This window comes from Carcharhinus amblyrhynchos, chromosome 1 (genome assembly GCF_965287045.1).
Source record: "Carcharhinus amblyrhynchos chromosome 1, sCarAmb.v2.hapA, whole genome shotgun sequence".
NCBI lineage: Eukaryota > Metazoa > Chordata > Chondrichthyes > Carcharhiniformes > Carcharhinidae > Carcharhinus > Carcharhinus amblyrhynchos.
In genome coordinates, this window is record NC_137324.1 from 164271997 (window position 1) to 164299086 (window position 27090).

General features: G+C 44.5%; 1 protein-coding gene across 4 annotated transcripts in view; it reads left to right on the forward strand.

The window, feature by feature from the left end:
- The window catches only part of LOC145346972 (uncharacterized), a 464774-nt gene that overhangs the window by 416746 nt on the left and 20938 nt on the right, over positions 1–27090 (forward strand). For all 4 annotated transcript variants that reach the window (XM_080194876.1, XM_080194853.1, XM_080194862.1 and 1 more), the window contains 6 exons: positions 1341–1574; positions 3902–4316; positions 6852–6982; positions 10110–10163; positions 16060–16248; positions 25964–26098. In XM_080194876.1, the coding sequence (XP_080051002.1) occupies positions 1341–1574; positions 3902–4316; positions 6852–6982; positions 10110–10163; positions 16060–16248; positions 25964–26098 (1158 nt within the window). The remainder of the gene's footprint in view (positions 1–1340; positions 1575–3901; positions 4317–6851; positions 6983–10109; positions 10164–16059; positions 16249–25963; positions 26099–27090) is intronic.

Here is a 27090-nt window from a genome sequence, read left to right on the forward strand (position 1 = left end):
TGCTGTAGGCTCCATGGGTGGCTTCCTTCACTGTATTTTTAGCAACTCCATAGAATCTCTAAAGTGCAGAAGTAGGCCATTCGGCCCATCGAGTCTGCACCGACTCTCTGACAGAGGGTCTTACTCAGGCCCTACAACAAAAGTAGAAAATGCTGGAAAATCTCAACAAGCCTGACAGCATCTGTGGGGAAAGAATAGAGCCAGTGTTTCGATTCTAGGTGACCCTTCATCGGAAACTCTGACTTGCTGTCAGACCTGCTTAGATTTTCCAGCATTTTTTGCTTTTGTTTCGTATTTCAGCATCTGCAGTATTTTGCTTTCATCTTACCCAGGCCCTATCCCAGTTACCCCACCAATTTGCCCCACTAAATCCCCTAACCTACACATCTTGGGACACGAAGGAGCAACTTAGCACAGCTTTGGACTATGGTAGGAAACTGGAGAAACCCACAGAGATGTGGAGATGCCGGCGTTGGACTGGGGTAAACACAGCACGAAGTCTCACAACACCAGGTTAAAGTCCAGCCAATTTATTTGATAGTAAACTCACAAACTTTTGGGGTTTGCCCCTTTGTCAGGTGAATGGAGAGTTCTGGCCTCAGACAGAGCATGTAACAGCACACACAGTTTACAGATTACTGATGAGAATGTGAGTGAATCCCACAGAGACGCAGGGAGAAAGTGCAAACTCCACACAGTCACCCAAGGTCAGAATTGAACCGGGTCCCTGGCGCTGTGAGGCAGCAGTGTTAACAACAGTGCTGAATGCCACTCTACTCAGTGCAAAAAAAAATTAAAGGATGTACCGTTACGGGGGCGGGTTCTGATTGAGTTTGCCTCGCCAAAAATGTTGTTTTTGAATAAGATTGGGGAACCAATTAGAATATAAACAACAACCCCCAACCTCAACACAGCTACCATCCCTCCGCGCTACATTGAACTCTCCCCTTCACTGCCATTGGATGGTGGCCTGGCAGTGCCAGGCATGACCCTCTTCCCCCAGGGGGCTGGACTCACCTGCGATGGATTCTACTCAGCACATGCACATTGTGGGGGGCATCAGTGTGCCCTCATGTCAACGCGAATGGACAATCCAGGATGGGGGAGGGGATACTTTTAGTCATAAGGGCCTGATAATGATATTTAAATCTATGAGAGTCAGGGTTCCTGTTATGTCGAGGGAAGTGGGGGATCCTGTCAACAGATAAAGCCGTTTTGGGGCATCTGCAGAATTTTCCATCCCCGCTTCCAACGTAGAAGGATTGATTATATTTTCATTAAGGTAGCCACAATCTGTTACCACGAGACGCACGGTAAAATGTTGGCATTTTTCCCTTTAGCTGCCTCTTTCTGTCGGAGATGTAGTGCATGTCAGCGGAGAGCCAGACAGACATGGAATGTACGTTGCTGAAGTAAACGGGGAGCTGGGATTGGTTCCGGCCCGGTTTGTGGAGGAGGCAGACAGCATCCATTATCCGCACACAACCCAGGACAGGCCCACCGCAAGTGGCAGGATGAGCAGCCCGGGGAGGATTGTAACGTTGCCCCAGGAGACACGCGGCAACCAATACCAGGTCAGTGCACCTCAAATGGAAAGGATTTTGTAGGAATGCGGAATTGTTCTTGGAGATTAACAAGAGACTAGAAATGTGGTTTGAACTAAGGAATGCCACTCTCTCTCTCTCTCTCTCTCTCTCTCTATTCGGAAGCTCCCTGGACTGTCTTTGGTACGTTAAGGGATGATCACATCCCTGTGCTACACAGTAACATTGCAGATCTGCACTCCACACTCTGCGAGCATGCATAAGTGCACCAACCTGCAATGCCAATGTATTACCAAGTCTACCCAGTTTAGCCATATAAAGTTCAATTGGAGGTTAATACTGAGTCATTCACAGAGTGCAGCATTCTATCTGGGTGGCACAGTGGTTAGCACTGCTGCCTCACAGAACCAGGGACCTGGGTTCGATTCCGACCCAGGTGACTGTCTGTTTGGAGTTTGCACATTTTCTTTGTTTCTGCGTGGGTTTTCTCTGGGTGCTCCAGTTTGCCGCCCACAGCTCAAAGATCTGCGAGTTAGGTGGACTGACCATGCTAAATTGCTCTTTAGTGTCAAGGGGACTAGCAGGGTAAATAAATGAGGTTATAGGTATAGGGTTTGGGTGGGGTTGTTGTCGGTGCAGATGCGATGGGCTGAATGGCCTCCTTCTGCACTGTAGGTGTTCTATGATTCTGTCTTTTTAATTGTTCAGTGATGTTTAGAATTACTTTGTGACTTCATTGACCTAATTTTAATTTAATATAAAACATACACCAGTATTTGTATCAGTGACTGAGGGAGTGTGGGAAGCAGTGAATCTTGTATTAAACTGTATTAGCAGCCCCATTTTTGGTTCCTGGTCTGCGCTCGATTAGCTGCCTTCAAGGATCCGACTGCAGTTTTACAGGTAAGGTTTCTGCGATTCCCTGAGCCACCTTCGGGGCTCTGACTGTGTGAGGTGGAGGAATTGGTGAACACGCTGCTCACATCCTCCCGTTTCCCCCCAGCCCCCTGCCCCTCCTTCCCAGGGGCTGACGTGACACAGCATGTGATTGAAATGAATACCCCCATGAGAAACAGGAACACGGGGAACAACAGCTGTTTAATGCTGCGTTAGTGGAGATGCAAAGACATCCATCATCCGAGGTGCTGCAGCCGATCTTTTGTTCACTCCTGTGCCTGGGCTCAGAATTGTATGCCCCACTTCTTAATTCGTGCAATCTTTGGAAGAAAATACACTATAGAAATGATGAGGGCACAGACTGTGCCAGATTTAGTGATGAGTTACAGCCCGGAATTAATTCATAGTCTGGCAGTAGGGGAACATTTTGTAAATAGTAACCATAACGTGATTAGAGTTGAAATTAGGTTTGGGGTGGGTGGGGGGGCGTGCGGGCTGTGCGAAAGGGAGAGTAGCAAACCAAGCTCTTACACTGAAGTCAGGCCAATTTCAAATGGGTGAGGGATAAATTGAACGCAGTAAATTGGACTGACCACTCATGTTCAGTGTTAGACAAAGCAAACATGTACTCCGAAAAGACAAATCTGCACTTATAGTGTCAACAAATGTAATAGAGACAGCATCAATAAAAGAAAATGGAAAATTGGAAGTCTACAGATAGGAAGAGCTGTAAAATACAGGAACACAAAGAAAATAATAAGGAACTGAGAGAAGTATAGGAAAAGCATACAGGGCTGTCAAAGCTAACACTAAAAGTTACCGTAAATATTTGAAGAGAAAATTAGTGTCAAATGGGTGTGGATTCATTAAAGATAGATGTATTCAAGGCTATAATGGCCGATAGGCAAATGCCATATTGACTAAATATAAATTTTGTTTTCAAATTAAAGGTTAGTAAGAAGGAGGCCATTATCTTGAATCACACCACACACACTGTTTCATGAAACAATCCCCCTCCCCACTCTAAATCAATTAAGGCTGTAAGACAGTGATAGATAGATTCTTGATTGGTAAAGGGATCAATGGTTACGGGGAAAAGGCGGGGGAATGGGGTTAAGAAACTCATCAGCCATGATTGAATGGCAGAGCAGACTCAGTGGGCTGAATGGCCTCATTCTTCTCCTATATGTTATGATCTTACAGTAAGGCAGCCCCCAGCGTGATATTACTGTGAGATTGTTGGGTTTCAAGGGGCATGACTCTAGAGCTGGGATGGGAGTGGGTAATTAATCCCTTATAAAATTGTGTTAAATGATTAATGTTGATACAAATTAACAATAATTTGCATCTCAAAATATATAATATCAAGCTGTTCCCCAATGTGTTTTTGCTGGAGGTCCTTCAGTAGATTATTTAATGAGGGATTAAAGACTGATATTTTAATTGTTTTTTCTCTGTAGGTAGCACCATCTGTGACAAATTCAGAGGCCAGTCAAAGTTCGCTCTCTACTCCTCGTCCAAGCCACAAAGATGCATCCCAGTTATTTCTATCGAGGTCACAGGATGAACTGGAAAACTCAGATACTGAGGCTTGTGGACATACAGGAGGAGAGAGGCAGGAGCCTGGACATCTTCCTAAATCCACTCACCAACCTTACTGCATCCCAGAGGACTGCTGCGAGATCCCATACAACCAGGCAGCCAACAAAGGAGGTGACCTAAAAAGGTCCGGCGAAAGTGCAGGCAGCACCCTTCTAGAAATGGCAGCAAGAAGCAATTTATCGGAGAGTTTGGCTTCAGATCTTAAAGACCACAGCATCAAACAAAGAGCAGTGGCAGAGATACAGGGCAGGAGAGCATCAAAGACAGTGCAAGGTAACAAATCCGTTACAATCCGGAGGCAGCACAGTGACACAGTGATTAGCACTGCTGCCTCACAGCACCAGGGACCGGGGTTCGATTCCCGGCTTGGGTCACTGTCTGTATGGAGTCCGCACGTTCTCCCTGTGTCTGTGTGTGTTTCCCCCAGGTGCTCCGCTTTCTTTCCACAGTCTGAAAGAACTTCATTGCAGTACTAATGTAAACCTGCTGGTGACACTAATAAATAACCTTTAGAATATTTATTACCTTGAAGGCTGTGGATGTAGTTTATATGGACTTTAGTAAGGCATTTGACAAGGCCCCACATGGCAGACTGGTACAAAAGCTAAAATTACATGGGACTTTGGGTGGGCTGGTTAGATGGATACAGAACTGGCTTGATTATAGAAGACAGAATAGTGGTGGAAGGGTGTTTTTCAGAATGGAGACATGTAGCTAATGGTGTTCCACAAGGATCAGTGCTGGGAACTTTCGTTGTTTACAGTATATGTAAATGATCTGGAGGAAAATGTGGGTGGTTTGATTAGTAAGTTTATAGATGACATAAAGATTGGTGAAGTTGTGATAGGGTCAGGGATTGTCAGAGGATACAACAGGATACAGATAGATTGGAGTCTTGGGCGCAGAGATGGCAGATGGAATTTAATCCAGACAAATGCGAGATGATGCTTTTTGGAGGATCAAATTTAGGTATGAATTATACTGTAAATGACAGACCCATCAGAGACATTAACATACAGAGGGATCTGGGCATGCAGGTCTACAGTTCCCTAAAAGTGGCAACACAGGTGGCCAAGATGATAAAGGAGGCATATGGCATACTTACCTTGATCGCCCAGGGCACTGAGTAGAGGAGATGGGAAATCATGTTGCAGCGATATAAAACCTTGGTTAGGCCAAATTTGGAGTATTGGGTGCAGTTCTGGCCACCACACTATCAGAAGGAGATGGAAGCTTTGGAGAGAGTGCAAAGAAGGTTCGCCAGGATGTTGCCTGGTCTCAAGTGTGTTGGCTATGAGGAGAGGTTCACTGGAAAGACACAGGCTGAGGGGAGACCTGATAGAGGTCTACAAAATTATGAGAGGCATAGTTAGGGTGGATAGTTAGAGGCTTTTCCTCAGGGTGGAAGTGTCAATTACAAGTGTCAAAGTGTGGGAGAAAGCTTAAGGGAGATGTGTGGGAGAGGTTTTTCATGCAGAGATTGGGGGCTTGGAATGCGCTGCCACAGGATGTGGTGTAAGTAGGCACATTAGCAACATTTAAGAGGCATCTGGATGGGTACCTGAATAGGGAAAGGATAGAGGGATTTGGACTGAGTAAGGGCAGAAAGTTTTTTTTAGCTAGGGCATCATGATTGGCACGGGCTTGGAGGGCTGAAGGGCCTGTTCCTGTGCTGTACTTTTCTTTGTTCTTTATTTTAATAAATAAGCTCCTTCTTCCAGGATAATTGTGTCTTTTGATAAATCGCTTGGTAATTCTTCAAAAGAATACCCACCCAGCCGCTCTGAGATTCGATCTACGTTGGGTCAGTGCTAGGTCCTCAATGGAATATTACAAGATTTCCACTTTGATTCTCAGGTGGGCAACATGAAGCTTGTCAATGCTCAAAGGACTTTGAGTTCTTACCTTCTGTCCTGTGTTAACACTGTGATCATGAGTCAACCAAGCACTCTGACCAGAAGCAACAGACAGGAGATTCTGTGGGTTTTTGAGGGCAAATTGAATGTAAGTGAGTGTATTGTTATGTAATTAAGTGAGTACAACATGTGTTGGGCCCTCATCAGGAATATCACCAATCTGCTGGAAAAATGGAGGAACATGAGTAGAGCTGATCCCTGCCAATTCCTGGAGTTCCCAGTTGACTGGACAAGGGGATAAATCTCTGCCCAATCTTTATCAGGGCCATACAGTCACGATTCCTCAGCCTGGACTTTGCACTTCTCCAGTTCAGTGGAGACTGACCCGTTACTAGAGGCTGGTGCACTATCATGAGTTCCCATGTTGTCCTGTGGAATGGGAGTGCCCCCACCAGCGAGGCAGTCTGGATCCTTGTGAAGAGCTACATTTAGATTAACCGGGCGGTTAATCGGCCAACACCCGTGTTGGCTGACGCAGGACCGCATGTCACGTGGTGCAAGTGGATGCTGTAGAAATGTCAATGGCGGCACAATCAGCCAGCAGCCCTTTGGAGGGTAGGTGGCCTGATCCACCAGGGTCGGCACTGGAGGGTATCAAGTGACACGAGAAAGTGTACATCAGACCCTCGAGCATTATTCCAGCGAATCAGAAAAGATGGTGCGAGGAGTAAGCTGAGCTAGTGATGCATTAGAAGACAAGATCAAAAAAAGCATCAAAAAATAGTTGTTCCATACAATGCCGCACCAGGCCCAACCTAGAAACATGCATCACTTTTGTCAGTAAAAATGATGGTATTTTTCTGAAGGTTCTCTGACAAATGGTTACAGAAGTGCTTTTTTCTGCTTGAGTTGTTTTACTCTTGAGTTTCATACTGACACTTCTTTTCTCCAGAGACCCCTGCCCCAGTTGCTTCAGTCCGTATTGTCGACTCCATTGGCCAGGGAAGCCTGCTGATTGACTGGGAAGAACCTATCATGGATGAAAAAGGATGCAGCAATGGAACATTTGTTCAAGGTTACAGGGTATGTTGGAGACTGTGATAGAGATATATATATATATATATATGAGATAAAGCGGAGTACCTTTGAATTTATTCAATAAAAATAAAGGTACCATCATTGAGGATAAATTAATTGCCTCAGGTTTGAAGTGTGGTATGGTCTACTGTCCATGGCAACAGCATTTTTTGCCTCTGACAATCATAATGCTCGGGTCTCTACTTATATTTGCCAGCCCAACTGTTGCGGGCTTTGCTGTCAGCCTTTTAACTGATCATAACTTTACCCCTCAAGTAACCAGACCAAGCCCTGGAGTTCTCTTAAACAGCTGTTTTAATGCAAGCTATCTCTCAGAGCCTGGAAAGCCACAGGTCATAGTCTGTAACTAGCCAGGGTGCAGTATTCAGAAATACACAAGCAATTATAGCTTCAAATTCGATTGTAAGTAATTAGCATATGCCAATCATAATCACCTTATACTTGCTTCATTATGATATCCAATTAGTGTGAAGACTTAATATATCATTGTTACAAGCAATAATTGTCCCAGCCTGTGCTTGTGTCTGTTTGTCACTCCCTTTTTCCAGTTACAGGTATCTGATTTAATGCATTTGCTCAGACTAATTACCTTGCTGCTTATCTGTGAAGACTTTTACAACAAGAGCTTTTTTTCTCATAGCTTATGTGATTTTTAAACTTGTGTGATCATTAACCCTTTCATCGGCTTTCAAAGTTGGAATGAAAGTCACATTCCAGACAGTTACTAGATTGGTAATGCCACTAATCAAACTCATAAATAGGGTAAGAACATAAGAACATAAGAAATAGGAGCAGGAGTAGGCCATCCAGCCCTTCGAGCCTGCCCCGCCATTCAATAAGATCATGGCTGATCTGTCGCTGCTCAGTTCCACTTTCCCGCCCTGAAAAAAAAACTGAAAACAAAACTCTAGTTCAAGTGACAGCAATGGTTCTTGTACACTTGGTTGCCTTTCTTTATTCAAACCTTGTGCTTTTAAGAAAAAACAACTTTCCTCTGATGTCTTTGTGTCACCAGATCAGAGAAGAAGAGCTGTTGCTTTGTGGCCCTTTCATTAAGCTAAACTTTAAATCAGCTTAAAACACCAAATGAAAATCTACGAATAGTCCAATCTAAAATGACTGCTGAGGCAGTGATTCATAGGCTACTGAAGCCTAGAAATGGTTTATGAGACAGTAATCTAATCAAAGATTCCACAGACCTCAACTTTTCATAGAATCCTTACAGTACAGAAGGAGGCCATTTGGTCCATTGAGTCTGCACCAACCCCGATCCCACCCAGCTCCTATCCCCATAACCCTATCAATCTCCAGGCACTGAGGGGCAATTTAGCATGGCCAATCAACCTAACCCCCGCTCCTTTGGAGTGTGGGAGGACACTGGAGCACCCGGAGGAAATCCACACAGTCTTGGGGGAAAACATGCAAACTCCACACAGATTCAAGCTGGGAATCGAACCCAGGTCCCTGGTGCTGTGAGGCAGCAGTGCCAACACTGTGCCACCATGCCACCCCCACTTTGATCACTTGATATCATTCCTGGGCATGTTCCCATTTATTTAAAATATTCTGTTTATTTAATGGGGGTAATTTACTGTCCTGAGAGAATTTGGCAACAGTTGATGGTGACTGGTAGCTACCAGTGGGTTAATCTGATTAATTAGATGTGACATTCCAATTAAACAATTATCATTGCTTCAAAAATCATGGGCGGAAATTTCTGGTCCCACCCGCTGCAGGAATCATAATTCAGCAGACCATTTCCCACTTTATTGATTGCGGAAGGGAATTTCTAGTCTTGGAGTGCCTGGTGTTGGAAAATCCCACCTAATGTGTTTGAAAATTCTATCCATTTCATTGTTAAAATATCATTTTTGCATCTGCCACCTGCGCATCATGGCCAGATAATTTAAAACACAATGGGCGTAGTCTCAGGGTAACGGGTTGATTATTTAACACTGAGATGAGAAGAAATCTCTTTAATCAGAGAATTGTGAACCTTTGGAATTCCTTTCCTCAGAGAGTGGTGGACGCTCCATCATTGAATTTATTTGAAACTGAGATAGACAGATCTTTGACCTCTCTGGGATTCAAGGAATATGGGGAGTGAGCAGGAAAGTGAAGGTGAGGCAGAAAATCCACCAGGATCGTATCAAATTGTGAAGCAGCTTTGAAGAGTTATATGATCTACTCCCTGCTCCAATCTCTTATGCTGCTATGGATGTAAAGAAAAGAAAGACAGACTTGCATTTATATAACACCTTTCATGACTAATACATCTCTCAAATTGATTCACAGCTAATGAGGTAGGTTTTAAATATAGTCACTGTTGTAATGTTGGAAACTTGGCAGCTAGTTTGCGCACAGCAAGCTCCCAGAAACAGAAATGTGGTGATGATTATGTGATAAATATTGGTCAGGACATTGAGGATGGCTCCCTGCTCTTCATTGTAACAGTGCCATGGCATTTACCTGGGTAAAACGCAAGGCCTCAGTTTAATGTCTCATTTGAAAGATGGTGCCTCTAGCCTTGATTTTTTTTTGTTGGACTGGGACTTGAACCCACAATTTTACGATGAACAGACAAGAGTTCTAGCACCTTCTCAGGGACGCAGACTCATAGCAGGCACTGTTTGTTAAGGCCGTTTATGTCAGCTGACATGGTATTGGTAGTGGGTTCCACATGAGGCCAGAATTCTACATGAGAATATTGAATAGTGTCCTTTCCCTGATTCAACCTCCCCCCAACCCAAGGCAGGATTGGAAGCCTTTCGAATGGGGCGTTGCAATCAGAGACCTCTGGACAGAATGGAGTCCACGTGAGGAGGCCACAATCATGGAAAATATTGGGGATTGTTCAGGAAGACACTCTGAATTATCTCCTGGATTTGGCAATCTTTGCCTGGGTTTAGCTGCCAAGTTTTCAAAGGCTCAGAAAACACAGATGTCCATGCTTGAATTCAAAATATTAATACAAACAAGGCTTGTATCCTTGATACGCTTGAAGTGTCAACCCACCTCCTTGAAGCATGATAGTTGGCCACCCCTTATCGCAGCTGTGTTAAAATGACTCAATTATTAAAATTATGTTGAAACCTTGATATTTACTTGACAGGTTTTCATTGATGGTGAGTTTTACAAGTCAATAATGGGATCGACCTGCACAAAGGTAAGAACTTATTATATGCATCTACTTTGCTGTTAAACCTCTGATGGAATTATAGAATATAGGACATTACAATGCAGTACAGGCCCTTCAGCCCTCGATGTTGCACTGACCTGTGAAAGCAATCTAAAGCCCATCTAACCTACATTATTCCAATATTATCCATATATTTAGCCAATGACCACTTACATGCTCTTAATGTTGGTAAGTCCACTATTATTGTAGGCAGGGCATTCCAAGCTCTTACTATTCTCTGAGTAAAGAACCTACCTCTGATGTCTGTCGTATATCTATCGCCCCTCAATTTAAAGCAATGTCCCCTCATGCCAGCCATCTCTATCTGAGGAAAAAGACTCTCACTTTCCACCATATCTAATCTTCTGATCATTTTGTATGCCTCTATTAAGTCACCTCTTAACCTTCTTCTCGCTAACAAAAACAGCCTCAAGTCCGTCAGCCTTTCCTCATCCTGGTAAATCTCCGCTGCACCCTTTCCAATGCTTCCACATCCATCCTATAATGCGGCGACCAGGACTGTTCGCAATGCTCCAAATGCGGCCACACCAGAGTTCTGTACAGCTGCAACATGACCTCATGGCTCCGAAACTCAATCTCTCTACCAATAAAAGCTAACTGTCTTTTTATGATGGAAAAGGGGGCATTCCAAAGATGTGCAGGTTAGTTGCATTGGCCATGCTAAATGTATGGGGTTACAAGGAGAAAATAAAATGACAAGCTGCTGGTTAAGGCAGGTTAGGATCTTCGCCCTGTGTGATATTACAAAGTATCCTCCTCACAGGATAACTTACTCGCTTCCTGTCAGGAGTTTGTGATTGGTTTTCAGTGGGGTGTATAGTACGTGGGTGCCATCCCATGATACTCTCCACTCCTGGTATTCCTGACACCTGGTCAGCATTCTCTCAAACTACTGCTACCTCCGTCAGGTAAAATAATTACAAACCAAGCCTTTCATTATTTGCCTACTCCATCTGTAGACAGCCTGCTGATTCTGAGTATCTCGTTGAGCCTCACAAAATTAGAAATAACAATATCTGGGCTTCTAGCTTATGAGGTTTGGAGACTGGCATGTGAGTCTTTGCACCAATCTCAGCGATGTGAGTTTCTTATGTCACCTTGCATATGTAAATTTATGTTAAAGCTCATTAAGTGTGATACCAGAACGGAAGCACAGTGGTTAGCAACGCTGTCTCACAGCGCCAGGGACCTGGGTTCAATTCTGGCCTCAGGTCACAGTCTGTGTGGAGTTTGCACGTTCTCCCCGTGTCTACCTGAGGTTTTCTCTGGGTGCTCTGATTTCCTCCCACAGTCCAAACATGCACAGGTAAGTTTGATTGGCCCTGCTAAATTGCCTCTTAGTGTCAGGGAGATTAGAAGGTAAATGGGGTTACGGGAATAGGGTGTGGGTGGGATTGTGGTCAGTACAGACTCAATGGGCCAAATGGCTTCCTCCTGTACTGTGGGGATTCTATGATAGATTTGAGCAGCAAAACAAATAATTTGGCTGAAACGCATTGGAACACATAGGAGTAGGCCATTCACCCACTCCACCGTTCAATAAGGTCACAAATTGGGCTAAAACTCCCAATGGAATGGTAATCTAGGGAAGATTTGTGTGGTGCAGTGCGCCCCCGGGGCCTACAGTTGAGGGCACCTCAGTCACAGTTAGCCAGCCCTCATTTTTACCACAATAGCAGTTGTTAAAGGTCTAGCCCAATTTAAAGGGCACAGTTCAGTAGAGTTGGATTGAGCCTGGGGGTGGAAGGTGGGTGGAAGTCGATAGTTGGGCCTTGAAGGAGGATGGGAGTCAGGTTGGACTGGGGCAGGAGTCAGGCCAGACTTAGGGCAGGAGTCAGGTTTGGGGCAGGCCTGGGGGAGCGAGTGGTCAGACAAAAAGATGGCATGGGGGTTGGGTCAGGCCCACTGGTGGAGAGGTAGGTTAGTTGAGGGATTATGGAGGGGCGAGCTCAGTTGTGTTGTGGGGTAGCCCTGCAGAGAGGTGGTAGGGAATAAGTAATGGACGCCCTCAGCCTTGGTTGGGCCAGCATTTATGGACCATTCCTGAGGGTATTTAAGAGTCAACCACATGTAGGCCAGATGGGGTAATGATGGCAAATTTCTTTCGCTAAAGGATATTTAGTGGTTAGCACTGCTGCCTCAGAGCCAGGAACCCAGGTTTGATTCCTCGTTTGGGTCAATGTCTGTCCAGAGTCTGTACATTCTCCCCCTATCTGTGTGGGTCTCCTCTGGGTGTTCCGGTTTCCTCCAACAATCCAAAAGACATGCTTAGGTTCATTTTCCATGCTAAATTCTCCCTGAGTGTACCCAAGAGGTGCCGGAGTGTGGCGACAAGAGGATCTTCACAGTAACTTCATTGCAGTGTAAGCCTACTTGTGACAATAATGAAGAATTTAAACTAATGAACCAGATGGGTTTTTATGACAATTGACAATGATTTCAAAGTCATTACTAGACTTTTAATTCCAGATTTTTACTGAATTCAAATTTCAACACCTGCCTTGGGATTTTAACCTGGATCCCCAGAACATTACCCATCCAGCGACAATACCAGTACATCACATGCCTCCTCAGCTGACAGTTAATGAGTTTATACACTTCTGATGCACATTTATGCTTACTTTAAACAATCCCAAGGGGCACTTGACCTCCTCCACAGGTGTCCCAGGACCATATCCAAAGGTTATATACACTTTGCAAAAGTGTATTCCATCTCTCCAAAAGACTCTACAAAGTTCAGACCTGCTCCTACCAGATCTAACCCTCATACGTCGTGTTTCTTACACCTGAGTTACCTAAATTAAACTTGAGTAGTGGCAACTGCTGTTTTATGTGGGAAGCTGCTTCCACAAACTGTGTTTATGCAAATCCCAACCTGGCCCCATTCCCTCGGCCCCGTGAAAATGATGTTTGGGAGTAGGAATTCTGTTCTTCAGCCCTTTGCACCATTTTGACAATGATGTAGAGGCTGTCTGTCATTGCAAATATCCAAGCTTGAGGGCTCTTTTTACTGAGCCTCACCATATTCAATTTTCATTCACCTCATGGGGGTATGGAGCAGTCGAGATGCAATTACTGCAAATGCAGGCAAAAAGGAACGGTGGACGGACAAATGCTGTGCTGTTTTTAGCGTTAAGACTAAATCAATTCTGTCGTGAAGGACAATACTCATCCGCCTCTCTTCTTTAAGGGATGCAAGTTGTCTTAAAACATTTGAATCCTTGGCTTTAAAATCACGGCTGAGCAGTAAACATTCTGAGGAAAAAATAGTCCTAATTGTTACCGTCAATAATTGCAGTATTGTGTGAAATCTATAACCAGTCAGCAATGAATTATTGTAGCTCACCTCAGCTTCAGAGAAAATGTGAAGCAATTTTTCATCTTCAGTGCAAAGGCTGTGGTGTGGCAGAGCAGACTGTTAGAGCAACAACACGGAATAGCAATTGATTCTATAATGGAATAGTGTGATCCCTGTCCCATTTCTTCCCCTTGGTCTCTGCACAATGCTAATTCATACAGACACTTCAATTAGGCCACAATAATCTACCTCAACTTGTAAAATATTGGATGCATGAAAGTGGCATGTCAGATCTGTAGCACAGTATCATAAGAATTAGAATCACCCAAGTTCCTGATGTTTTAAGCCAGACATCGATATATATGTACGTGTGTATATAAGAGGACTTTTTTTGTGTCGATGTACTTCCCAGTTGCTAATGTGTTGTAAAAGATCGCTGTGATTTGTTTGTCATACATTCACACCACACAACCTGACCCCGGTGACAACCTGACCATGGTAATGTCTGACCCCAGTGGCGATCTGACCCCAGTGGCATCCTGACCCCGGTGACAACCTGACCATGATAGTGATCTGACCCCGGTGACGACCTGACCCTGGTAGCGCCCTGACCCCGGTGACAATCTGACCCCAGTGGCGATCTGACCACTGGGGCTCTGCCTTCATGATCTGAGCACCTGTGCTTGGCATGCCAGCTCTTTGTTAAGAACTTTCACGTGAGTGCCGTTGTCTTTGATCTGGAGCTGGAGCTTTCGGCTGTTTACGCCTTCTGATCCCGCTGACGGCACACTCCTGCAATGGGTTTCCTGGTGGTGTTGGGGGTAGATTCAGTGGGAAATCCCATCGACAGCGGTGAGACCAGAACACCCCACAGGCAGTCAACAGCCTGCCACCCTTCGCCTGGGAGGGAAACATCATGGGGAGGCCAGAGAATCCAATCCCAGAGCAGAATCTTCTGGCCATTCACTTTGGCAGGATTTCCTGGTCCTCCTTTAGTGCACAGAGATTTGGCCAAGCACCAAATTCTTCATCCTCTCTTGCAGCGGCAGTGGGGCATGAACAGCTAGTAAGATCGCAGCCGTGTTGCAAGTTGATTCGTGATTGTGGGTGTGCTTATTACCCTGGGACTATGTAAAATTTAAATGGTCAAAAACACCAGTGCAATCGTGCAACCCCAGCAACTGTATTCATAGAATAATAGAATGCCTACAGTGCAGAAAGGGGCCATTCAGCCCCTCAAGCCTGGACCAACAACAGTCCCACGCAGGCCCTATCCCCGTAACCTTTGTATTTACCCTGCTAATCCCCCTGACACGAAGACAGAAGTTAGCATGGCTAAGCCACCTAAATTGCATGCCTTTGGACCTTGAGAGAAAACCGGAGCCCTCAGGAAAAACACAGGGGGGATTTGCAAACTCCACACAGATTCACCCAAGGCCGGAATTGAACCCAGGTCCCCGGTACTCTGCAGGTAACTGAAGGCAAAGATAGATAGATTTTTGAACAGTAAAGGAATTAAGGGTCATGGTGAGCGGGTGGGGAAGTGGAGCTGAGTCCATAAAAAGATCAGCCATGATCTTATTGAATGGCGGAGCAGGCTTGAAGGGGCCAAATGGCCTACTCCTGCTCCTAATTCTTATTTTCTTATGTTCTTATGAAGTCTCAAATCCCTGGTCTATTTCAGGAAATCTTCTCTGCACCCTTTCTTAAGCCACAACACCCTTTCTACAGTGTATTCTCCAGAAAGGAGAGGTGGCATTGTGGCATTATCACTGGACTGGTAAACCAGAAATCCAGAGTAATGTTCTGAGGATTCATGCTAAAATCACACCACAACAGATGATGACATTCCAATTCAATGAAAATTTGAATTAAAAGTCTGGCAATGACCAAGTAACCATCATCGCTTCCTGTAAAAACTGCTTCATTCATGCCCTTCAGGGAAGGAAATCTGTTGTCCTTACCTGGTCCAACCCATATATTGCTCCAAATCCACTGTAATATGGTTGACTCTTAAATGCCCTAAGAAGCCACTCAGCTCAATGGCGATTAGAGATGGGCAATAAAATGCTGGTCCATCCAGTGATGCCCAGATGCTATGAGTGAATAAATTAAAAAAATTGGAAATGATCCTCCAGCCAGGACCTAAATAGTCTGTACAAAGACTCAGCATAACTTCCTTATGTTTGTAACCTACCTCTACTGACAAAGCTGTATGCTTTTAACAGCCATCGCAAATTGTTCTGCCATCTTCAAAGATTTGTGTCTGACTTCCTTATGTTTCTCTATTCTTGCAATCCCTTTTCAAGTAATACAATCACGTTCATATTATCTTGCCTCTTTCTTCCTAGCAGAATACATCATTTCACAGATCTCTGTATTAAATTTCATCTACAGTACGTCTGCCCATTTCACGGTCCCTGCTCTTGAAGTTTGTTATTATCCCCCTCACTGTTTACCACATTCCTGAGTATCGTGTCATCTGCAAACTCTTAAATTTTGCTGCCGGACATTAATATATTGTAGTTGTCTATCAAATGAAATTGCTTCCTTCATGTGTTGCAGATCCTATTGGAAGATCTTGACCTGAGTGTGCCAATTCAAGTCAGCATCCAGTCAGTTGGAGTTAATGGGCTGGTTTCTGAGAAGGTTTCTGTCCGATTTCTGAACTGCCACCTGCATAAGAAAGCTTTATCAGTACAGCCCCACCTTTCACAAGCCAATCAGACGGATATGAGTTCAGAGGCGCTGCAGGTACAAAAAACACTAATTAGTCTGTTTGCAGTGTTATGTGGCCGTGTTTATATCTCTAATGCACAAAGTTAAAAGTGTTCATACTGTTTATACTTATTTATTAGTGTCACAAGTAGGCTTACATTAACTCTGCAATGAAGTTACTTTGAAAATCCCCTCGTCGCCACACTCCGGTGCCTGTTTGGGTACACCGAGGGAGAATTCAGCATGGCCAATGCACCAACCAGCATGTCTTTCGGACTGTGGGAGGAAACCGGAGCACCCAGCCAAAACTCACGGGGACAAGGTGCAGATTCTGCACAGACAGTGACCCAAGCCAGGAATTGAACCTGGGTCCCTGGTGCTGTGAGACAGCAGTGCTAACCACTGTGCCACCATGCTGCTTACTGACTCTACCTTGAGTTTAATGCATCACCTTCACAATGTTATGTTTGTTCCATCCTGTTTCTCATGTCACTCATGTACCTTGATGTGGGTACGCCGGCGTTGGACTGGCGTAAACACAGTAAAAAGTCTGACAACACCAGGTTGGACTAAAACCTGGTGTTGTCAGACTCATGTACCTTTCCAGCTTTGGTGCCCTTCCCCTGATCTCACAGTCCTCTCTTTGATTTTGGGTCACATTATAAATTTGGGTCTTGTCATAGATGTTCCTTTGAAAAAGGGGTGTTTGTTTAAGGATTTCCACCTCTCCCAATTCTCCCACTATTTTCTTCCCTTCCTCACCTCAAGGTTTCCATCTCTCTCAATTCTCCCAGCATCACTCACCCTCTGTCAATTGTGTAATTGGCTATATTTTTGGTATTGCTTTAATATTTTATTTAATTTTTCCTTAGGTCACAATTTGCTGCAGATCCAATTGCCACTCAACTTACAAACACCAAATAACAAGATAATATAAATACACAGCAGTGTCAAAAACTGATAAAAATATTAGAATGAATGTCCTTCAACTTATCCTCTCAGCTCATTGGCCTACTATTGCTGCCAAATGGAATAAAAATGACAGAAAGCACACATCTTGGCTGCAACATTACATCATCTTTTGTGACTTCTGCAAACGGTGGCACAGTGGTTAGCAATGCTGCTTCACAGCATCAAGGACTCGGATTCAATTCCGGCCTTGGGTGACTGCCTGTGTGGAGTTTGCACGTTCTCCCCATGTCTGCACGGGTTTCCTTTGGGTGCTCCAATTTTCTCCCACAGTCTAAAGATGTGCAGATTAGGTTGGTTAACCATGATAAATGTGTGGAGGCATGGGGATAGAACAGGGAGAAGGCCTGGATGTGATACTCTGTCAGAGTCGGTACAATCTTGATGGGCCAAATTGCCTCCTTTTGCACCCGAGGCATTCTATGAAAACTGATTGTGAGACAAGTTACAATTTTATATTCCTTTAACAACCATCTTTTTCCATGCTGTTATACAGTTGACTGGTGGAACAGTGGTACGGTGGTTAGCACTGCTGTCTCATAATGCCAGGGACCTGGGTTCGATTCCTGCTTGGGTCACTGTCTGTAGAGTTTGCACGTTCTTCTCATTGTCTGCATGGGTCTGGGTGCTCTAGTTTCCTATCATAGTCCAAAGATCTGCTGGTTAGGTGCATTGGCCATTCTAAATTCTCCCTCAGTGTACCCGAACAGGCATCGGAGTGTGGCGTTTTTAACGTAAGTAAATAAACTTAAATTGCTCCTTCATGTCCCAAGATAGCTAGGGGGATTAGTGGGATAAATACTTGTGGTTACGAGGTAAGCCTGGGTAAGAGTTGGTGCAGGCTCGATGGGCCAAATGGCCTCTTTCTGCACTGTGGGGATTCTATGATTCTAAAACTCACGTGAGAAAATGGTACAAGGCCAGGGCAGGAAAAAACAGAGGATCAAAGCACTAATCTGGAGAATCTGGGTAATGAAGAGGACAGAAAGGGAAATAAAGAATTTGGATTTTGAGTATGTAGCTCTGATGTCAAGTTCGCACTGACACAGGCACTATGGGATGAACCACTTCATCCTCTGCCAAAACCTTTGAAATACATAGGTCCGCTGTCCAGATTGTCAGAGTCCTGGCGTAGATTGGGAGCCTGCAGAAGTCCCAAAACATTGATTCCATGGAAATTATCCTACAAGTTTGAAGTTCCGATGGGCAATTACCCTGCTCCAAAGGACCCTCTGGGAAATGTCTCCAAATCTGAATTAGTGTCAGAAACTTTTGCAGAGTTCCAAACTACTGATCTGAATAGTTACCCAGGCAAAATCCTAGTCTAACTTCTGGGTAACTACACAACTGACCACCCAATCCCTCATACTGACCCTTGGCTACCTCCCTGACTACCCCGCGGTCCACTCAACCTGATTAGCGCCCAACCTGACAACCCTGGCTGACTTGTCTACCCCTGATCTACTCACCGCCTTCTGCCTTACCCAACTGCCCCCTTGCCACTATCCACTTACCTCACCCATCCAGACATAGAAATCCTACAGTGCAGAAAGAAGCCATTTGGCCCAACGAGTCTGCACCGACCACAATCCCACCCAGGCCCTACCCCCATATCCTTACATATTTACCCACTAATCCCTCTAACCTACAAATTTCAGGACACTAAGGGTCAACTTTTAGCATGGCTAATCAACCTAACCCACACATATTTGGACTGTGGGAGGAAACCGGAGCACCCGGAGGAAACCCACGCAAACACGAGGAGAATGTGCAAACTCCACACAGACAGTGATCTAAGCCGGGACTCGAACCCTGGACCCTGGAGCTGTGAAGCAGCTGTGCTAACCACTGTGCTACTGTGCCGCTTCACATTATCCATTAACTAATCTTTACAATGGACATTTAAACTAATGCCAACTAATGCTGTAAAAAGTGGATGTGTCCTCTGTGTGCTTTCTGTGAAGATTCACTTTGCTGCTATTCACTGATGCTTAGTTTGGGTTCGGCTCCAGAACTTATTATAACTTTATCCAAACATGGACAAAAGAGCTGTAATCTAGCCTTGAGGTGGTAAAACTCCGCGACGATTTCATAGAATCCATACAGTGCAGAAGGAGGCCATTTGGCCCATTGAGTCTGCATCCAGGCTTACCCCATAACCTCACGTATTTGCACTGCTAATCCCCCTAACCTATACATCTTGGGACACTAAGGGAACATTTAGCATGGCCAATCAATCTAGCCTGCACATCTTTAGACTGTGGGAAGAAACCGGAGCACCCGGAGGAAACCCACACAGACACGGAGGGAACATGCAAACTCTACACAGACAGTAACCCAAGCTGGGAATCGAAGCCGGGTCCCTGGCGTTGTGAGACAACAATCCTAACCATTATGCTGCCACTTCATGTGACCTCACATTCTGTTCCGCTTTTCAAAACCCTTGAGCTTTAAGTACATACTTACAATTTTTAGCATATCTTTTTAGACTTAAAATATTTTAATTACTGTTTTATTGAGTGACTGTATTCTCATTTTGAGCTGCAAAACAGCTCATTAGGCAGTCATATCTACTGTGACTTACTGATTACACTGTGCAGCAGTTCAGGCTGCAGTGATCGTTCAATTCCATCTCTGCCACTGATGGTTGTAAAAGGCTTACCCTGTCAATTAGATGTCAAACTCTAATTACACGTTACATTTTTAACATTTCTAATATTGGATGAACCTTGCTGTGATCACCACCATTTCTGTTTTGTCCTGTTAACTTCCATCATCTATTAGGGCAGCACGGTGGCATAGTGGTTAGCACTGCTACATCACAGTGCCGGGCATCTGGGTTCAATTCCTGACTCGGTCACTGTACTTTCTCCCCGTCTCTGTGTGGGTTTTCTCTGGGTGCTCTGGTTTCCTCTCTCTCAGTCTGAAAGATGCACTGGTTAGGTGCATTGGCCATGCCAAGTTCTTCCTCAGTGTACCCGAACAGGCGCCGGAGTGTGGTGACTAGGGGATTTTCACAGTAACTTCACTGCAGTGTTAATGTAAGGCTACCCGTGACATTAATAAATAAACTTTAAACTTTTCTCTGATGCCTTCAGTGCCAAAATTAAAGTCTTCCTGGTCTACAGGACCAGAAAAAAAACAGATTGAGATTATACTTTCTCCTGCCTTAGTCAAATTGACTGTGCTTGTAAGTCGAGCAATGTCTTTTCTATTGCGGCTGGATGTTTCACATCATTGTGATCCCTGTAATATAATGTATTCCAACCCTGTGGGATATCAGAGAAACAATAGGCAAAGTGATGAATCAGCATTAGTTCCACTTGATTTTTGAGCTCCTCTGCTCCCGAATCTGTATCGGAGATTAATGGGCAGATGATATGTCAAACCAGTACTCGAACTGAATATGAATGTTCATCTGCTTTTAGTTCTGGCTTTGTTAAGGTAATGGAGTAGTCTGATAGTCACTGAGGTTATGGATAGTGCAGTAGGCATAGCAACATGAGTTTGTGCAGCTTCTTCTGAAAAACATAGAAAAAAGAAATCCACCTCAAATTTCTTTCTGCCACGTTTGATACGCAACACAATCTGAAAAGGGATTTGGAATTAGAAATGCATAAGTTCCATGATGTAAAATCCAGTTTATGAGGTTTATTTATTCATGTCATAAGTAGGTTTACATTAACACCACAATGAAGTTGCTGTGAAAATCCCCTAGTCACCACACTTCAGTACCTGTTTGGGTACACTAAGGGAGAATTTAGCATGACCAATATCACCTAACCAGCCTAACCTAACCTTTTGGACTGTAGGAGGAAATTGGAGCACCTGAAGATAAACCAAACAGACACGGGGAGAATGTGCTAACTCCGCAAAGACAGTGACCCAAGCCGGGAATCGAACCCAGGTCCCTGGCGCTGTGAGGCAGCACTGCTAACCACTGTGCCATTCTGCCGACCAAAGAGGCATGTTCAAGTCTTCTAGGATGAGGAAACAAAAAGTAGCATGAAACGTCTCAGTGAGATTATACTAGTGCAAAGGTTCCACATTTGTTTTACGTGTCAGCCCCATGCTCCGTATGAGTTAGCTGTTGTCAGCCAGAATAGATAACATAACTGACCAGTGCTTTCAGACGAGGTTGTCGATTCCTGGTTGCTATCTTCCAGTGACCTGGTTGGGAAATGTGCTTGTGCAGATAATCAGTTGAATCACAGAATACCCATAGGACAGAAGGAGGCCATTCGGCCCATCAAGTCTGTACCGACCAGAGTCCCACCCAGGCTTTATTCCCATAACCCCATACATTTACCCTACCAATGCTCCTGACACTAGCGTCAACTTAGCATGACCAATCTGTGATGAAGACTGCGTGCCAATGAAGAATGGGTGCTTGACCACAGTATTAAGCAGCTCCTGGTACTAATGGAGCCACTTTCAACATGGGCAGTGTTTTCAGAAGAGATGTAAAGAGAAATGAATTAAAAATGCTCGATGTAATTTTATTAGAGACGTAAAAGCGGACAGAATAAGTCAATTGTTGCGCGATTTTGAAGAATACGATCAAAATATTTAACAACTTGCATTTATTTAATACCTTTGGTGTATCAGAACATCAGAAGGCACTTCGCAAGAGCATTAACACTTGAGATTTGACAGCGAACCACATAAGGAGACATGAGCAGAGGTCACAAAAAGAATGGCAGATCTGGAGGAACATCGTAACGGAGGAGAGAGAGGGCAAAGGGATTTAGGAATGGAATTTCAGAGCTTAGGGCCCAGGCAGCTGAAGGCACAGTTACCAGTGGCAGAGTGATGAAAAGCAGGAGTGCGTGAAGGTCAGAATTATAGGAATTCAGTTGTAGGGATAGAGGTAACAGAGATATGGAAGGGTGAAGGTGTGAGAGGATTTGGGACCAAGCATGAACATTTAAAAGTAGAACTATTAGGTTGGAGCCAATGTAGGTCAGAGCAAAATGCAAAGTAGGTCATTACATGATATCAGAACTCAAAAGTTGCCTTTATGTACACTAACATAATTCTTACAGGAACACAATACAGTGGATGTTGGAAATCTGAAATGAAAGCAAAAAATTAGTGGGAAAACTCAGCTGGTCTGATAGCATCCGTGGAGATAGAAAACAGAGTTAACGGCCGGAATCTTATCACTGTTCATGCCGTCAGGATTTTCCCATCCAGCTGCAGTGAATGGAGATTTGACTATTCTCCAACCTCGCTGCAGCAGGAGTGTGGCGTGAATGGCAGGTAAGATTGCGCCCAAAGTTTTTGTGTCAAAGAACAAAGAAAATTACAGCATAGGAACAGGCCCTTCGGCCCTCCAAGCCTGCACCGACCATGCTGCCTGACTGAACTAAAACCCCCTACTCTTCTGAAGACCACGTCCCTCTATTCCCATCCTATTCATGTATTTGTCAAGACGCCTCTTAAAAGTTACTATCATATTGGCTTCCGCTACCTCCCCTGGCAGCGAGTTCTAGGCACCCACCATCCTTTGTGTAAAAAACTTGCCTCGTACTTCTTTAAACCTTGCCCAAACCTTGACTCTTAAGGGCTCTGAAGAAATGTCACACGAAATCAAAAAGTTAACTCCGTTTCTGACTCCACGGATACTGCCAAGTCTTGATTAGTTTTTCCAGCTGTTGCTGCTTTTAAATTGCATCGGAATATATTCAGTTTCCTTGAAGTTCTAGGCAGAAATGGTCATAGAGTCATAGAGATTTACAGAATGGAAACAGGCCTTTTCCCAACTTGCCGCCCTTCTTGATGTTCTGTCGGCTGTGCTGGGTTTCTAGAAGTTTCTTCAATACCTTGTAATGAGCTGGACCTTCTCCTGCCCCTTAAATGGAAGGAAATGGCTGGGGCCAGGGATTGGGCCTCCCTTATCCAGGAATTCCCCCACCTTATCCACGGCCCAGATGCAGGGCTGACTTTGCTGCCCTGACATGAGGAAAAATCCGTTTTGAATGTTGGGGAGGGGAAGATGGGACTCCATTCCAGGATTCCAGCCCCCTTCACATTGCGGCAATAAGGGTGCAGGCTGCAGCCCATGGTGATGGTGATGGTGGACCCTGAGTAAGATGTTCTTTCGGAGAGTTGGGCTGAATGGCCTCTCTCTGCACTGTAGGGATTCTATTTTATGCTTCTAATTTGGAGAAGGACAAAAGGCACAGGTTGTGTTCGGGACTACTCAATTCTACAAAACAGAACTTGAAAACCTATTAGAGCCTCCGTTTGTATTTCCAAAATGTTAAGCGGTGTTTCAGTAGTTTCACCAACACGTTGGGTGAGAGTTCTGGCGCATAATAAGTTCACATGCCCTGCTCGCCATCTTGCCATGGCAGCATGGTGGCACAATGGTTAACACTGCTGCCTCAGAGCGCCAGGGACCTGAGTTCGATTCCCGGCTTGGGTCACTTTCTGTGTGGAGTCCGCACGTTCTCCTCGTGCGTTTTCCAAAAGATGTGCTGGTTAGGTGTATTGGCTATGCTAAATTCTTCCTCAGTTAAGTTTACATTTATTCATTAGTGTCACAAGCAGGCTTACATTAACACTGCAATGAAATTACTGTGAAAATCACCTAGTCAACACACTCTGGTGCCTATTTGGGTACACTGAGGGAGAATTTAACATGGCCAGTGCACAGTGCAGTGACTAGAGGATTTTCACAGTAACTTCACTGCAGTGTTAATGTAAGCCCACTTGTGATAGTAATAAATGAAATAAAAGAATTTGCACCTGAAAAGCAGACTCAACACCAGCAAATTTCTAGGCCATTAAAATCCCCAGTGCCTTTACTGTCCTTCTCTTCTGCCCTATATATTACATCACATTGCAAGGTCAGGATAAACTCGATACTGCTCGGTAGCTGGTTTGTCTGCTCACTGATACACGTGACTAAACAATGTCCCGAGAGGAGAATCATGTGACTTGTTACCATGGCGATTCATATATAGCAACTCAATACTTAGACCTTTTCATTTGAGTTAACCATTTGGCAGACGCGTAGTGTCTGATTCATGGGAATGGGCACAAATTAATTGTTGCGACGCGTTCTCTGAAAAAGTTAAAATTCACCAACCCTAGTTTGGTTCAAAATATCAAATCGGTTTTAAAAAAGCATTGTTACTTTCCCTTAAAAGTGTATGGTTTGGATTTCATTCGGTCAGACTAATACAGTGTTGCATATTTATTAGGTTATTTTAACCTGTCTATTGTTATAATTATGAGTGTGCTATATGAATTTTATGGGTCATTGTGATCATTTTAAATAACTTACTTCATAGTTTCATAGAATCCTACAGTGCAGAAGAAGGCCATTCGGCCCATCGAGTCTGTACTGATCCCAGTCCCACCCAGGCCCTATCTCTAAAACCCCATGCATTTACCCTAGCTAAACCTTTAATTATTTTAAGCATCCTTACCACAGGAAGCTATTTTTGTGAAGGATATTCAGAAATTCAGTCATGTGCAACCGGCCTGTAAATTATTAGAGAAACTAAATTGTCCCTTTAAAAAAAAATGGTTCCCGGAACAAATCTTGTTCCTGAATTGATTGTCGCAGTGTTATTATTTATTAAAATTCTTGAAAGAAAACTCGGTGTTCATAATGTTTTTCAGGATCTCAACACATCAGGTAAAAATCACCAGCAAACAGAAAAATGATCCTCGTTATGTAAAATAATAAGTGTTACGTAGTGAGAGATTTCAAATGTTGCATGTTTCATTTATGTTGGACTCTTCAGAGCCACCTTAAAGGCAGCATGGTGGCACAGTGGTTAGCACTGCTGCCTCACAGCGCCAGGGACCCGGATTTGATTCCAGCCTTGGGTGACTGTTCCACCTTCTCCCCACGTCTGCATGGGAAGTGTTTCCTCTAAGTGCTCTGTTTTCCTCCTACAATCCAAAGATGTGTGGGATGGGTGGATTGGCCATGCTAAATTGCCCCTTTTGGTCGCCGTACTTACGCAAGGATATTTTGGCCTTGGAGGGAGTGCAGAGGAGGTTTACTAGGCTGATACCAGAGTTGAGGGGGTTGAGCTATGAGGAGAGGCTGAATAAACTAGGCTTTTACTTGTTAGAGTTTAGAAGAATGAGGGGAGATCTCATTGAGACGTATAAGATGATGAATGGGATGGATAGGATAGAGGTGGAGAGGCTCTTCCTGCTCAAAAAGGACAGGACTAGGGGGCACAGCCTCAAGCTAAAGGGGGGGCGGTTTAGAACGGAGTTGAGGAGGAACTTCTTCACTCAAAGGGTGGTGAATCTCTGGAATTCTCTGCCCGTTGAAGTGGTGGAGGCTACCTCGCTAAATATTTGTAAGACGTGGGTTGATGGGTTTTTGATAAGCGAGGGGATTAAGGGTTATGGGGAGAGGGCGGGAAAGTGGAACTGAGACACGACAGATCAGCCATGATCTTATTGAATGGCGGGGCAGGCTCGAAGGGCTAGATGGCCTACTCCTGCTCCTATTTCTTATGTTCTTATTTCTTATTAGGCATGGTAAAAGAGATAGGGCTGGGTGGGGGCGGATGCTCTTTCGAGTCAGTGCAGCCTCGATGGGCTGAATGGCCTCCTTCTGTAAGTTCTTAATCTTCTCAGTTAATATTTTGCATGATGCACAAATCCTGTACCAGTGAAGATCAGCATGAGTCAAGTACAAAAGTGTTTAAGTCCCATTAGTAATGATAAGGTGTGATGAATGTACTGATTGGATTATTGAAGTTAATACTAAATTGGTCACCCTCTTGTTTTCTCTTTTTTTCAGTTCAGCGCTGTTTATGATTATAATCCATTGCGAGACAGCCCCAATATTCATCCAAGCCACGAATTGGCTTTTCAAGAAGGGGATGTCATTTGGTTGAATGGACGACAAAGGAGGGATGGCTTCTGCGAGGCAGAGGTAAGCAGCTTATTTTGTTTGGTGGCTACACTTCTGTATCACCTGGAATGGTTTGGCTTTTGTGAAAAAAGGTTTTCGGGAAAGAGTTCCAGGAGGCATGGAGTGATATGGACACACAACTAATGATGGACAGGAGATGACCCTATTGGTGTCCATAGCCTTGATTTTACCAGCGCAGCCACCCCGATTTTATGAGACTCGGGCGGCTGTGCCAGTAAAATCAGGCCCATGTGTTGCACAATGTGAGACCTTGGCTGGGACTTTCTGTCCGTTCTCACAGGTGGGATCTTCCAGTCCCGCCAGCAATGCAGGTTTCATGGTGGTGAAGGATACATTCAAAGGAAAACCCTGCTGACAACAGCGGGACCAGAAGATCCCGTCGCCAGTCAACGATAGGTTGCCTTTGTTTTGCAGTGGATTGCACGGTAAATCCTGCCCCTTATGTGTCACAATGTAAAGATTCCCTATATTACTCTGATCTCCTGGGGGAGGTAAACAAAGAAACAGATAAAATCCTGGCCAACGCTTAAAGGCTTGGTTATGGCACTGTCACCGATGGTGAACTGAAGATATAAAATAGGGAAGGTACAAGATGCAATACAGATATTATTTGCATTTATCACATCACCTTGGCACAGAGGTTAACACTGGTGCCACACAGCGCCAGGGACTTGGGTTTAATTCCCAGCTTGAGCGACTGTGTGGAGTCTGCATGTTCTTCCCAGGTCTGCATGGGTTTCCTCTCACAGTCCAAAGGTATGTGAGTTTGGTTGATTGGCCATGCTAAATTACCCCTTTGTGTCAGGGGGATGAGCAGAGTAAATATGTGGGGTTTCGGGGATAGGGCCTGGGTAGGATTGTGGTTGATGCAGACATGATGGGCTGAATGGCCCCCTCTGCATTGTAGGATTCTATGTATTCTATGTGTTAAATAGCTGACAGTACAAGGTCAAGTCTTTATAAACTTCAATTCACCTAGAAAGCTGCGATTC